Source organism: Schistocerca serialis, chromosome 11, assembly GCF_023864345.2.
Source record: "Schistocerca serialis cubense isolate TAMUIC-IGC-003099 chromosome 11, iqSchSeri2.2, whole genome shotgun sequence".
In the NCBI taxonomy this organism is placed as follows: Eukaryota; Metazoa; Arthropoda; class Insecta; order Orthoptera; family Acrididae; genus Schistocerca; species Schistocerca serialis.
In genome coordinates, this window is record NC_064648.1 from 171,646,113 (window position 1) to 171,660,497 (window position 14,385).

The 14,385-nt window shown below is 43.6% G+C and overlaps 1 protein-coding gene across 1 annotated transcript in view; it reads left to right on the top strand.

Moving 5' to 3' along the window:
* Positions 1-5,611: 5,611 nt before the first annotated feature.
* LOC126426602 (uncharacterized) overlaps positions 5,612-14,385 on the top strand; it is a 157,891-nt gene continuing 149,117 nt past the window's right edge. Inside the window, exons 1-2 of the mRNA XM_050088495.1 lie at positions 5,612-5,639; positions 7,190-9,214. Of these exons, the coding sequence (XP_049944452.1) occupies positions 5,612-5,639; positions 7,190-9,214 (2,053 nt within the window). The remainder of the gene's footprint in view (positions 5,640-7,189; positions 9,215-14,385) is intronic.

Consider the following 14,385-nt stretch of genomic DNA (forward strand, 5'->3'; position numbering starts at 1 on the left):
TTAAATGATCTAGATTTTCAAAAGAAGCAAAAATAGATTGTTGATCACAACGGGTTTCGAACCACTGTCCACTAACCCGCCCGATCCTCGAACAACGACACTACCGATTACACCAAGATGACAATTACAGTGGGGCCTCTAGTTTTTAACATCGTGTCTCTGAATAGACGTCAAAGCAGGAAGCAGTGCCATCCATTTTCGTGGTACGTATGAACAGTGAGACAATCTGACTGCAAGTAGCGCTTACTATGACTGTAACTGTACATCATTTTTTAAATAAGAATTAAGTAGCTAAAGAATGGCTGTTGATACGATGGTCATTCAACAATTAAGGAGACAAACTGGTCTCTAGAAAACGGCGTTTACTTTCACGAAACAGTAATTTTCCTGCTTCTCAACATAATACCCTTTAACATTTGTGCACCTGTTCCAACGGGCTACAAGCTTTTTATTCCGGATGCAAAGAACTCTATCTTGATGTATGAACCAATTTCCCACAAACGTTTTCACGTCCCCGTTGTCCTGGAACCTCTTCCCACCTAATGCCTCCTTCCAGTGCGCCAAACAGATTGAAATCACTAGGGGCTAAATCAGAACTGTAAGGGGAACGAGGCAGTACTTCCCAGCCCATTTTGTCGATGGTTTAACGGGTTACTTGAGCAATACGAGGACGTGCGTTGTCTTGCTGGAGAATCACACCTCTCCCCTGATATCCACGACGTCTCTCTCTCTCTCTCTCTCTCTCTCTCTCTCTCTCTCTCTCTCTCTCTCTCTCTCTCTCTCTCTCTCTCTCTCGTGGCTGGCTTCAGCTTGTTTAAAAGCAAATCCGAGTAGTATTGGCTGTTCATTGCACGCTACTCTTTGAGATAATCACAAAAAAAAACTGGGACCTTCAGCGTCCCAAAATACCGTCAACATGACTTTCCCTGTTGATGCTTGGGTTTTGAACATGTTCTTGGCAGGTGAGGTGGTGTGTGCTTCCACTCCATGATTTGTCTTTTAGATTCTGACTCATCATCATACTGAAAGCAAGTCTCATCTCAAGTTCAAATCTTGTTGAAGTGATCACCTTCGCTTTCATAACGTCCCTTTAACTCTGTGCACACTCTCAACCTTGTTTCCATGTGTAGCCGCGTCAGCTCCTTTGGGACCCACCTTACACATGTTTTGCGGTACTTCAGCTTGTTACAGATAACGTTACGAACTGTACCAGTACTAACTTGAACCTTACCAACTATCATTTCCACAGTCACACGGCGGTCGGCACGAATAATGTCATCGACTTTCAAGTGAGGAAGTTGAAACTGCAGCTGGTCGGCCAGAACGGTGTTCGTCAGTCACTGAGTCGCGACCATTTTTGAACTGCTCCGCCCACTTGTAGAAATTTGCATGATTCATACAACCTTCACAGTCAACTATAGACATTCCACAGTATATATTCGCTGGTTTCTCGCCTTCAGCACGTAAAATACGAATGACAGAACGTTGTTCAGGTAATGTCGACGTTTCAAACGGACTCGCCGTCTTGAAATGTAGTTTTAAGTTTATAAACAAAACACTGTTAATACATCAGCTGATCAGAACGCACCCCAGTGATGCCTACTTAGAACCGTAGCAGTACCAACCTTGCGCTACTAACATTTTTTTCCCCAGACCAATTTGTCTCTTTAATTACGGAATGACCCTCCCACATCAGAATCTCTGTAAGTTTCCTTTACACTGATCTGATGAGATTTGTAGTACAGAAGTTGGACCTACTGCCAAGACCGGTACACCACCAGTGTTCGAGAGCTGTGGCTGGTCACCAGTCATCGCGTTTGCGTTCTTTTACATCAGGTTTAGTCTTATGACGAATGGAGTATAGTTACCACGTTCCATTTGCACAGCAACAGGTATTTGACGAGATACGATGTGATTTTAGTGCGATATTTAGAGTGTGGTGAGCACATTAGCACACTGACCGCCACTGTTAACGAAAGCACTTCACATACTGGATTTGAGAGTGGAACTGGGAGGGGTTGAGTAGAAGTGCTCCGAGATGCAGACGTGGGACGCGCCTCGGTGTCTTACCGTACACGTCTCGTCGTTGACGCCAACCGACTCTGCGAAAACACGACGGAAGGGCGCCCAAAATTTTCCGCGCTCGCCTGGCACCCACTATTAGCACGCCGAGTCGGCGCTGCCGATAATTCTCCCACGGCGGCGTGAGTCAGCCGGCCACAGCCGAGGGCCTTGTGCCAAACAAACATGTTTACACGCGGCGCTAACACACTTGTTTCCCAGTAGGCGCGCGAACTCTACCGACTTCCTACCCCGTGTTAGCAGAGCTGCCCGCTCCACAATGCTCCGCCAAGGCGGACAGGCGGCACTGAGCCGACACCGACACCGACACCACCTCAGCGCTAGTGGACCAGCCACGGGCTGCACCGAACTACTGCAGGTGTGTATTCTCCGCCCCGTAAAATTTCTGCCCCGCATTGGTCGAGGAAGGGCCCACTAATCCGCTGGGGATGCGAGCTAGTATGATCAAGCCGTACCGCACTAGCCATACTATATGTTGCATGTAACAGTTTCAGTATTATTATTTCTGGTATGTATGTGTGTTTACGTAGAGAGTGCTTACTGATTTTAAAAAAAAGATTCTATTAATTTACGCAGAAATTTGGTTTAGAACACATACACAGCGACGCTGCCCCAGTGAGTACAAAGTAAGTAAATAAATAAACAAGTAAATTGCCGTCAGGTTTTCGAAGGGCCATTTGTTGGCTGGTTCGATGCTGAAATTTGTTAACTTACGTCAGAGAAGCACTTGACCCTAAGGACATGAAAGAAGGCGCGAAAATATTACAGTTCTAGAGTACATTTGTACATGATCAAAAAATTGTCGAGACTAAAAAAATTAAGAACCTATTAAGGAGGTGGTTCTTGATAAAACTGAAGGACTTAAAGAAGGCGTAGAAAATGTTGCACATACCTGTCATGCAAAAGAAGACAGTGTGTTACTTGAAGAAAGAGCAATTGAAGAAGAATCCAATTAAAGTACTACTAGAATGAGATTTTCACTCTGCAGCGGAGTGTGCGCTGATATGAAACTTCCTAGCAGATTAAAACTGTGCGCCCGACCGAGATTCAAAATGGGGACCTTTGCCTTTCGCGAGCAAGTGCTCTACCAACTGAGCTGCCCAAGTACGACGCACGCCCCGTCCTCACAGTTTCAATTCTGCCAGTACCTCATCTCCTACTTTCCAAACTTTACAGAAGCTCTCCTGCGAAAGTTTGGAAGGTAGGAGACGATGTACTGGCAGAATTGAAACTGTAAGGGCGCGGCGTGAGTCGTGCTTGGGTAGCTCAGTTGATAGAGCACTTGCCCGCGAAAGGCAAAGGTCCCGACTTCGAATCTCGGTCCGGCACACAGTTTTAATCTGCTAGGAAGTTTCAAGGTAGTACTAATATTTTCTTTTCTGTCATCTGTCAGTGACCTTTAACTGTCTTGGAAATCTAACAGTTGAATAATAAAAATAGTAAGTGACAAAAAATTTAAAAACAAACACTACTCATACGTTTTTGTTTAACAGACAATGCGATAAAAAAAGCGTTAACTAACAGTTAACGTCTGACTCCTCCTGTATCAGCCACAGCGTGAGAATGTTTTCAGAATTTGGATGGCACATTCAACTAAAAAATCACAGTTTGTACTAAACTTGTTATAGTCTTTTCACCAGAGGTACAAGATTGAACAACGCATATGAATTTGTTAAAAGTTTTCAAGCGTGGTTGAATTTTCAAACCAAGGAACAAGTCAAACTGTAAACAGAAATACCTTACCTAGACAGCACCTCAAACGGAACAATGGTTCAAAAAATGGTTCAAATGGCTATGAGCACTATGGGACTTAAATTCTGAGGTCATCAGTCCCCTAGAACTTAGAACTACTCAAACCTAACTAACGTAAGGACATCACACACATCCATGCCCGAGGCAGGATTCGAACCTGCGACCGTAGTAGTCACGCGGTTCCGGACTGAAGCGCCTAGAACCGCACGGCCACCGCAAGAATGTTCCTATCGGAATTAGTAAATAAATAAATAAATAAATGATTTTGTAAAGATGGCAGTTGGTGAGGATGACAGAAGTCCGCGTTGAGTGCCAAAATACATAGCTGAACCACTGCGCACACATCAGTCTGAAGCAGAACAAAATATTCGACGTGTGGGTAACAAAAATAGAAAATTAATACAGTTCTGTGTGAGCTCGAAATTGATCACTGCAAATATCGGCAAGTCATTCAATAACTTTATATTTAAATAGCTTTTTTATCCTGTCTTCTGATTTATCGTCGCTTATCAGGAAACAGATGCCGTCATTGATAGTTAACCGCTCTGCTTTAAGTTCAATCTCTTTGAGGCGTAGCGCCTTTGCACCGCCCCTGGCACTCGTTAGGACGATATCGTTATAGGCATGAGTCATCGACAGATGTCACCAGCTGACACGGACCTGAGTTACAAAGCTGCACGTAGTTGTATTAGTAGGCGGCAGAGGTCACCAGTTGACGACAGCGCTAGCAGTCGAAGTCAAAACCATGTTGTAAAGTTGTGTTCGATTAATATTTGATGTATTTGCGTAATTATAATTGTTTTATATGTGTAGTAATCAGCAGTGTGAGTGTTGTATGAGTGAAGAAGAACAGAAGTAAATGAAAATTGTTTTGTTTATTCACGAGGTACCAGTTAAACTATACAGGGGAATTACTATAATTAAATGTGCAGTCAGTTTACGGTACTAATAGATCGTGAGTAGAACACAAATTAATCGGTAATTTCAGAAGGAATAATTATATATTTGATACTTTTCTAAATTTATTTAGCAATTGCCATAGAAAGAAATGTTTTACTATGAATGGTCATTGAAGTAAATCGCGGATTAGCGCGGGATAATACTGCAACCTGATTTGCTGCTTGTGATGTCATCCAATCAGAAAAATGCAGGCTCGCGCCAATCTGTGCTGGGAACAAAGCCTTTGGTGTGATCTAGAGGGGTCGGGGCTGAGGGTTCGAAGTAGTAACATCTCACTGAAAGCAGCTCTGACGAAAGTACTGTAAAATCGCGGAAAAATGCTAATTACGAGTTCGCGAAGTAGTAAAAAGTGGTGTTAAGTGAATGGTATAGTGGAAGTCGCGTGGAATTTCGGAAGGAATATCAAAATTATTGCTTTTGACTGGTAGTTAAAACCGCGTGGCGTGTTGTGCGATCTAAGACTGGAACAGGTATTACGTGTAGAGCAGAGTGCACGACATTTGAGCAAGCATTTTCATAACCAAACGATCCGATGAACTCTATTAATTTCGGTAACGGGTGTAAATACCAGAAACTGGCTACGTGTGTGATTGTGGTGTGTGTGTGAACTTTACATTGTGTTGCCACTTAGTACGGACTTGGCAGTATTAACTGTGATCCTTATCGTAAAAGTACACCTGAAAACTTACATTGCCAAGTTAAAACTTTTATTTCAGTAGCTAGCCACATCCCGTTTACCGGACAATTCTATGTAAGTTGCGACCTGCAAGAGACAGTAGTGGTCTAGTATTTTCTGCTACAGCTTTTAGCTAGACAAATGAACATTGCCGGACACTGGCAGGGCGGTAAGAAAGTAACGTGCCGCGCCGCATCATTTTTTGTCTCTGGATCTGTCTCACTTCCCTGCGACTTTGCCCTTTGCTTGTATAACGTCCTCTTCGTTGTTCGCTCTGGCACTTGTGTCACAAAGTTGTACCCTCGATAATGCAAGCTACCTAGCTCCTCTGAATATATTTTGGAAATTGACATTTTCCTCTCCTGCCCTCTTCTTGGCCTGCTTCAGAGTCCTCTGTACTTGCAACCTTGCGTCATCCGGAGCTCCACATCGATGCCTCGTGCGAAATGAGCACCGTAGAATCCTTGGTTTTAAGCTTTCCTCGGCAATGCTTCTCCTTCTGTTTTGAACAGCGCCAAATCACAGGCTCATCTTCCGTCGTTTTCTTCACTGTGTAAGAGTAACCTTCACAGTGGCAACTAGGTTTACCAGGAATTGTCGCTGAAACTTCCGTATCACAACTACTGACTGAGGTGGTAGTATCCAAGTGGCACGATGTGAATTCTGCGAAAACTAGAGCGATAGTAACAGGCAGACGGAACTGTGCGGGCGGAGTTCGGCCGAGTCTACTGACGAGATAGACCCAGGCGATTTGGACGGTCTGGCTGCAGTCAGGAGGGGACACAATGGCGGAGAGTTCGCAAATTTCGAGTGGGGCGGAAAGTTCGCAGGGCGGAGAATTCATGCATTCCTACTACAGGGTTGGGAGGGGAAAACCCGACGAGTTAGCACCGACACCAGTATTTTAGTTCTGAATACCCAGTGATTATGATGTCCCATAATCCGAGAAGCGTAGGAGGACGATGCAGAGACCAAGCACCGCCGCCTAGGCAAGGTCCTAACGGAGGTGATTTGCCATTACCTTCCTCCGACCGTAATGGGGGATGTACTTTTCTGTATTTGTTTGGTCTCAGTTGCAACATTTTTTTTTACTCGTAACTAGAGACCTGATTATATCCATTTGCATATTCGGCTCCTTTTCACCGGTTACTGCATACTTTAACTAAAAACTAGTGACAATGCATAGGTTGGTTGGTTTTTTTTAAAGGCGGGAGAAGGGAGGGACCAAACTACCAGGTCATCGGTCCCTTGTTCCTAATAAAACAATGCCAAAAGTGTGAGAATAAAACAGGCGAAACATGTAACACTAAAAAAGCAAGGCTAAAAAAGCCAAGGCAAGGCTCAAAAAAGCCAAGGCAAGGCTCAAAAAAGCCAAGGCAAGGCTCAAAAAAGCCAAGGCAAGGCTCAAAAAAGCCAAGGCAAGGCTCAAAAAAGCCAAGGCAAGGCTCAAAAAAGCCAAGGCAAGGCTCAAAAACAGCCAAGGCAAGGCTCAAAAACAGCCAAGGCAAGGCTCAAAAACAGCCAAGGCAAGGCTAAAAAACAGCCAAGGCAAGGCTAAAAAACAGCCAAGGCAAGGCTAAAAAACAGCCAAGGCAAGGCTAAAAAACAGCCAAGGCAAGGCTAAAAAACAGCCAAGGCAAGGCTAAAAAACAGCCAAGGCAAGGCTAAAAAACAGCCAAGGCAAGGCTAAAAAACAGCCAAGGCAAGGCTAAAAAACAGCCAAGGCAAGGCTAAAAAACAGCCAAGGCAAGGCTCAAAAACAGCCAAGGCAAGGCTCAAAAACAGCCAAGGCAAGGCTCAAAAACAGCCAAGGCAAGGCTCAAAAACAGCCAAGGCAAGGCTCAAAAACAGCCAAGGCAAGGCTCAAAAACAGCCAAGGCAAGGCTCAAAAACAGCCAAGGCAAGGCTCAAAAACAGCCAAGGCAAGGCTCAAAAACAGCCAAGGCAAGGCTCAAAAACAGCCAAGGCAAGGCTCAAAAACAGCCAAGGCAAGGCTCAAAAACAGCCAAGGCAAGGCTCAAAAACAGCCAAGGCAAGGCTCAAAAACAGCCAAGGCAAGGCTCAAAAACAGCCAAGGCAAGGCTCAAAAACAGCCAAGGCAAGGCTCAAAAACAGCCAAGGCAAGGCTCAAAAACAGCCAAGGCAAGGCTCAAAAACAGCCAAGGCAAGGCTCAAAAACAGCCAAGGCAAGGCTCAAAAACAGCCAAGGCAAGGCTCAAAAACAGCCAAGGCAAGGCTCAAAAACAGCCAAGGCAAGGCTCAAAAACAGCCAAGGCAAGGCTCAAAACAGCCAAGGCAAGGCTCAAAACAGCCAAGGCAAGGCTCAAAACAGCCAAGGCAAGGCTAAAAACAGCCAAGGCAAGGCTAAAAACAGCCAAGGCAAGGCTAAAAACAGCCAAGGCAAGGCTAAAAACAGCCAAGGCAAGGCTAAAAACAGCCAAGGCAAGGCTAAAAACAGCCAAGGCAAGGCTAAAAACAGCCAAGGCAAGGCTAAAAACAGCCAAGGCAAGGCTAAAAACAGCCAAGGCAAGGCTAAAAACAGCCAAGGCAAGGCTAAAAACAGCCAAGGCAAGGCTAAAAACAGCCAAGGCAAGGCTAAAAACAGCCAAGGCAAGGCTAAAAACAGCCAAGGCAAGGCTAAAAACAGCCAAGGCAAGGCTAAAAACAGCCAAGGCAAGGCTAAAAACAGCCAAGGCAAGGCTAAAAACAGCCAAGGCAAGGCTAAAAACAGCCAAGGCAAGGCTAAAAACAGCCAAGGCAAGGCTAAAAACAGCCAAGGCAAGGCTAAAAACAGCCAAGGCAAGGCTAAAAACAGCCAAGGCAAGGCTAAAAACAGCCAAGGCAAGGCTAAAAACAGCCAAGGCAAGGCTAAAAACAGCCAAGGCAAGGCTAAAAACAGCCAAGGCAAGGCTAAAAACAGCCAAGGCAAGGCTAAAAACAGCCAAGGCAAGGCTAAAAACAGCCAAGGCAAGGCTAAAAACAGCCAAGGCAAGGCTAAAAACAGCCAAGGCAAGGCTAAAAACAGCCAAGGCAAGGCTAAAAACAGCCAAGGCAAGGCTAAAAACAGCCAAGGCAAGGCTAAAAACAGCCAAGGCAAGGCTAAAAACAGCCAAGGCAAGGCTAAAAACAGCCAAGGCAAGGCTAAAAACAGCCAAGGCAAGGCTAAAAACAGCCAAGGCAAGGCTAAAAACAGCCAAGGCAAGGCTAAAAACAGCCAAGGCAAGGCTAAAAACAGCCAAGGCAAGGCTAAAAACAGCCAAGGCAAGGCTAAAAACAGCCAAGGCAAGGCTAAAAACAGCCAAGGCAAGGCTAAAAACAGCCAAGGCAAGGCTAAAAACAGCCAAGGCAAGGCTAAAAACAGCCAAGGCAAGGCTAAAAACAGCCAAGGCAAGGCTAAAAACAGCCAAGGCAAGGCTAAAAACAGCCAAGGCAAGGCTAAAAACAGCCAAGGCAAGGCTAAAAACAGCCAAGGCAAGGCTAAAAACAGCCAAGGCAAGGCTAAAAACAGCCAAGGCAAGGCTAAAAACAGCCAAGGCAAGGCTAAAAACAGCCAAGGCAAGGCTAAAAACAGCCAAGGCAAGGCTAAAAACAGCCAAGGCAAGGCTAAAAACAGCCAAGGCAAGGCTAAAAACAGCCAAGGCAAGGCTAAAAACAGCCAAGGCAAGGCTAAAAACAGCCAAGGCAAGGCTAAAAACAGCCAAGGCAAGGCTAAAAACAGCCAAGGCAAGGCTAAAAACAGCCAAGGCAAGGCTAAAAAAAACCAAGGCAAGGCTAAAAAAAACCAAGGCAAGGCTAAAAAAAACCAAGGCAAGGCTAAAAAAAACCAAGGCAAGGCTAAAAAAAACCAAGGCAGGCTAAAAAAAACCAAGGCAGGCTAAAAAAAACCAAGGCAGGCTAAAAAAAACCAAGGCAGGCTAAAAAAAACCAAGGCAGGCTAAAAAAAACCAAGGCAGGCTAAAAAAAACCAAGGCAGGCTAAAAAAAACCAAGGCAGGCTAAAAAAAACCAAGGCAGGCTAAAAAAAACCAAGGCAGGCTAAAAAAAACCAAGGCAGGCTAAAAAAAACCAAGGCAGGCTAAAAAAAACCAAGGCAGGCTAAAAAAAAAAGGCAGGCTAAAAAAAAAAGGAAGACTACAAAAAAAGGAAGACTACAAAAAAAGGAAGACTACAAAAAAAGGAAGACTACAAAAAAAGGAAGACTACAAAAAAAGGAAGACTACAAAAAAAGGAAGACTACAAAAAAAGGAAGACTACAAAAAAAGGAAGACTACAAAAAAAGGAAGACTACAAAAAAAGGAAGACTACAAAAAAAGGAAGACTACAAAAAAAGGAAGACTACAAAAAAAGGAAGACTACAAAAAAAGGAAGACTACAAAAAAAGGAAGACTACAAAAAAAGGAAGACTACAAAAAAAGGAAGACTACAAAAAAAGGAAGACTACAAAAAAAGGAAGACTACAAAAAAAGGAAGACTACAAAAAAAGGAAGACTACAAAAAAAGGAAGACTACAAAAAAAGGAAGACTAAAAAAAAAGGAAGACTAAAAAAAAAGGAAGACTAAAAAAAAAGGAAGACTAAAAAAAAAGGAAGACTAAAAAAAAAGGAAGACTAAAAAAAAGGGAAGACTAAAAAAAAGGGAAGACTAAAAAAAAGGGAAGACTAAAAAAAAGGGAAGACTAAAAAAAAGGGAAGACTAAAAAAAAGGGAAGACTAAAAAAAAGGGAAGACTAAAAAAAAGGGAAGACTAAAAAAAAGGGAAGACTAAAAAAAGGGAAGACTAAAAAAAGGGAAGACTAAAAAAAGGGAAGACTAAAAAAAGGGAAGACTAAAAAAAGGGAAGACTAAAAAAAGGGAAGACTAAAAAAAGGGAAGACTAAAAAAAGGGAAGACTAAAAAAAGGGAAGACTAAAAAAAGGGAAGACTAAAAAAAAGGAAGACTAAAAAAAAGGAAGACTAAAAAAAAGGAAGACTAAAAAAAAGGAAGACTAAAAAAAAGAAGACTAAAAAAAAGGAAGACTAAAAAAAAGGAAGACTAAAAAAAAGGAAGACTAAAAAAAAGGAAGACTAAAAAAAAGGAAGACTAAAAAAAAGGAAGACTAAAAAAAAGGAAGACTAAAAGGAAGACTAGAGGACAATTACACTAGTAATAATATTTTCTTTTCTGTGATCTGTCAGTGACCTTTGACTAACAGAGAGACGCTACAGATACAAGAGAGTTAAAACACGAAAGCAGATTACAGTGGCTGGCCAACCACGAGAACAGAAAGGGAAAGCCAGCCACTCTGCAACACATTATAACCTCCACCCTAAAAGCACTAGGGTGGAGGACACACAGGGACAAAGGACATGCGCTAAAACCTACATAGAAGTATAAAACCCACTCTCGCGGAGAAAACGTGGAACTAAAGCTGCTGTGGAGGTGACTATGCATATTTTTGCTCTATGTTTACAATAGTTTAAAATTCTGGACGGGCGGTCTCTAGCTCAATCTAGTTTTGATGTATCTCATATTCACCGTGACCTAGAACTGCCTGCATTCGCTAACCGAGATGCCACTGCGTAGCGAAATCTTAACAGAAGAGTGACAGGAACAGGCAAGATAGAGGTAATATTCCTAAGTACGCGCCCCCGGTTAATCCCCTCCACTGCCATACCAGTACGCGTCGGCAACGACTAAACTAAGCAAGCTTTTAGTCGCACGTCCATTGTTTCAGTTTAGCTTTCTATTTACTTGTACACAGTTGAACATGTTTACGACGTGTCGTGTGTAACGTGTTGTGCGCCATGTCGCCCGAAAAAAGAAACTTCGTTTTGTGGATAGCTGACCGTTCTGGAACATTTACACATGACGGAATTTTTTTTATATTGTCGAGTTTGCGAGGAAAATTTTCCTTAAAAAAAGTTTCAAATACACCCGCATGTCGACACAAGTCCTTATATCGCAGGCAACTTCTGAGATCATCAAGTTGCTCTAGCAGGGATTTGTCGAAAGGTAACCAAAAAACATGTGACGTCATCAGTCCCCTAGAACTTAGAACTACTTAAAACTAACCAACCTAACGACATCACACACATCCATGCCCGAGACAGGATTCGAACCTGCGACCGTATCAGCAGGGCGGTTCCGGACTGAAGCGCCTAGAACCGCCCGGCCACAGCGGCCGGCTTATTGTTCATTTCAAGTAATATTCCCCTTAAACTTACAAACCCTATGCGCCAAGGCTTCCTACGCAAATATTGCGTAAATCAAAATGCACCAGATGAATCAACATTGCGTAATGTTCTGGAAGAAACACGCAATGAACTCCAGGGTTGCATTACCTGGATTTCAGTTGTCGAAACTACAGACACCTGTAGACTTTACATTGCAAAATTTAATTGGTGGTGCTTTAACAGAAGAGCTTCCTCCTCCATATTTGGCGCCCTGCAAAGAACTTTAGAGAGTAAATCATTCTACGATCGCCAGATGTGTGGATCAGGGTACTAGAAAAATATTTCCATAATCTTTTGCAGATGAAAGGGTGTTTGTGTTTATTTCAGATGCTTCTCCCTGTATGATCAAAGCAGGAAAAGCCCTCCGAGTAATATATACCAATCTGATTCATGTGGCCGACCGAAGTGGCCGAGCGGTTCTAGGCGCTACAGTTTGGAACCGCGCGACCGCTACGGCCGCAGGTTCGAATCCTGCCTCGGGCATGGATGTGTGTGATGTCCTTCGGTTAGTCAGGTTTAAGTAGTTCTAAGTTCTAGGGGACTGATGACCTCAGATGTTCTCCCACAATACTCAGAGCCATTTGAAAAACGACAAACATATTTGTCTACCGTTATGCATGTTTCAAATGATGACATTCTGTATTATTTACGTTTCTTCTACTTTACTATCCCATGTCTATACTATTTTGTTGCAAAATAAACGCAGCCTTGCAGAATTTCCATTTGTTGGTTTAATTTTAGACACCAGACTATTTTGAAGGGCGAGTGACACTGTTTTAGACTAATAAATAATATTCTTTCCGTTACTGTTTCATACACGCGTCGTATCAGGGAAATTCTGTAGCCTGTCTACATATCGTTACCGTCGTATAACAGCGGCTGTGCTGTTAGGTTTTGCTGGTATTCTGTTTGCACTGCGCCGCCCATGATACGACACAGACTGTGCCAAGATTACCCACTACAGATTTTTAAATAGCTGCGTATTAAGGCAGCAGTCAAAACAGCGTATGGAGAACTCCACTCAAAGTCTAAGCGTGTTTTTCTGCTTCCGTCTCCACTGTGTCTTGCAACAGCTGCGAGCGGCCAGAACCGGTTCCGCAGCTCACAACTCTCCTGCGTGGCCCGTCGCCAGTCACGTGCCATTTTCTTTTTTTTCCTCCTTCCCTCTCTTCCCCCCCCCCCCCCCCTCTCTGCCCGCCACTCTCCGTCGTTCCCGTGACACACCCACGCTCGCGTTGTTCACCGACCGCTGGAACGCTTGTGATGTGCTGACCAGCGCGCGGTGTGTGAGGTGACGTCAACAGCCGATGTAGTCCGAGCGCGGCCGACAATGCACGAAGGGCGCGGAAACAGCTGCGGCGCGAGAGCGAAACAAAAGCAACTCGGGCGCCAGGACAACTGAACCGAGATCCGCTCCGCTGATAATGCAGCTTCTGTTGCCGAGTGGCGCTTCGCTAAAACAATACACACGTCTCTCTCTCTCTCTCTCTCTCTCTCTCTCTCTCTCTCTCCCTCCCTCCCTCCCTCTCCCTCCCCCCCCCCCCCCACCCCCTGTACTGAACTGTACAAGCCACCTTATAAAGAACGGCGGAGAGAACTTTCTGTTCGTTTCTCTTGCAGAGTCACCATCTAAACATAAAAGTACCGTCCTTTTCCAGGAAGTAAATTCTGTCGCCAGTCTGGCAGTATACGCCTGCTACACCGGAGACGCAGCTGGGCTGGCATTAAATCTCTGCAATCGGATGTACTTTCATTCGCCGACTTCCGTAAGTCCTATATATACTGAAGATGCGCTTCAGTTACCCTCTCATATACGGTGATTACCGACAAACACAAAAAGTTTCCATGTGTAATGGATTAGTAGGGAGGGGAAATCCGATGAGTTAAGACAGATACCGGTATTTTAGCTCTGAATAACACGTATTTTTCGTTATTTCTTTGCTGTCAGTTACAGGTGGTTGTTTTTTTTACTAGTAACACGTTAAAAACCGAAGTATCAATTAGCCATAGCAGCACTGCTTAAAATTTTTGTTACTAAATCATTTTTTTAGGCAACGAGTAATTTTTATGGGCAAAATTTACATTTCTTTGAAAACCAGCGTTATACAAATCGAGGAAAGTCGTTATCATATGGCGTGACCTATTAGATGATACAGATGTACATGCGGTGTATAGGACTTGCCCATCTGGTCTATACGGCAGTTTCTGTCGTCAAACATTAGCATTATTCCAGAATAGCACCGTCCCTAGTCTGGAAATAATTTTACGAAGTGCGGTATCGATCGATTCCAGTGCTGCTTCGAGAAATTAAAAAATGAGATGAACCACATTAAACTTGCGTTATAATATCCGGGAAAAAACTTTAAAGTTAACGTTTAATTCAAAGTTTGCAAAAAAAAAAAAAAAATGAAAAATCTGGTCTGCTCCGTGTATCTACCTAGTACGCCTGTATCTTCTTGTAGTCCTTGAAAAACGGCATATTATGAGGGCTGTTCAATAAAGAATTATTATAATTCTTTTTCTATGGTCATTATTTCTCACGCTAAAATTTAATCGTCTGAGATTGTTAGCTTAAGGTGCAACAAACATTTGTTTATGTTGAAGATCCTCAGCACGTCCACATTTCGCTGCAATTATCAACCGTCGCAATTTCTCTGTGTACAACAGCACCATCCGCGAACACGCAGATATATGCTGAAGAGCC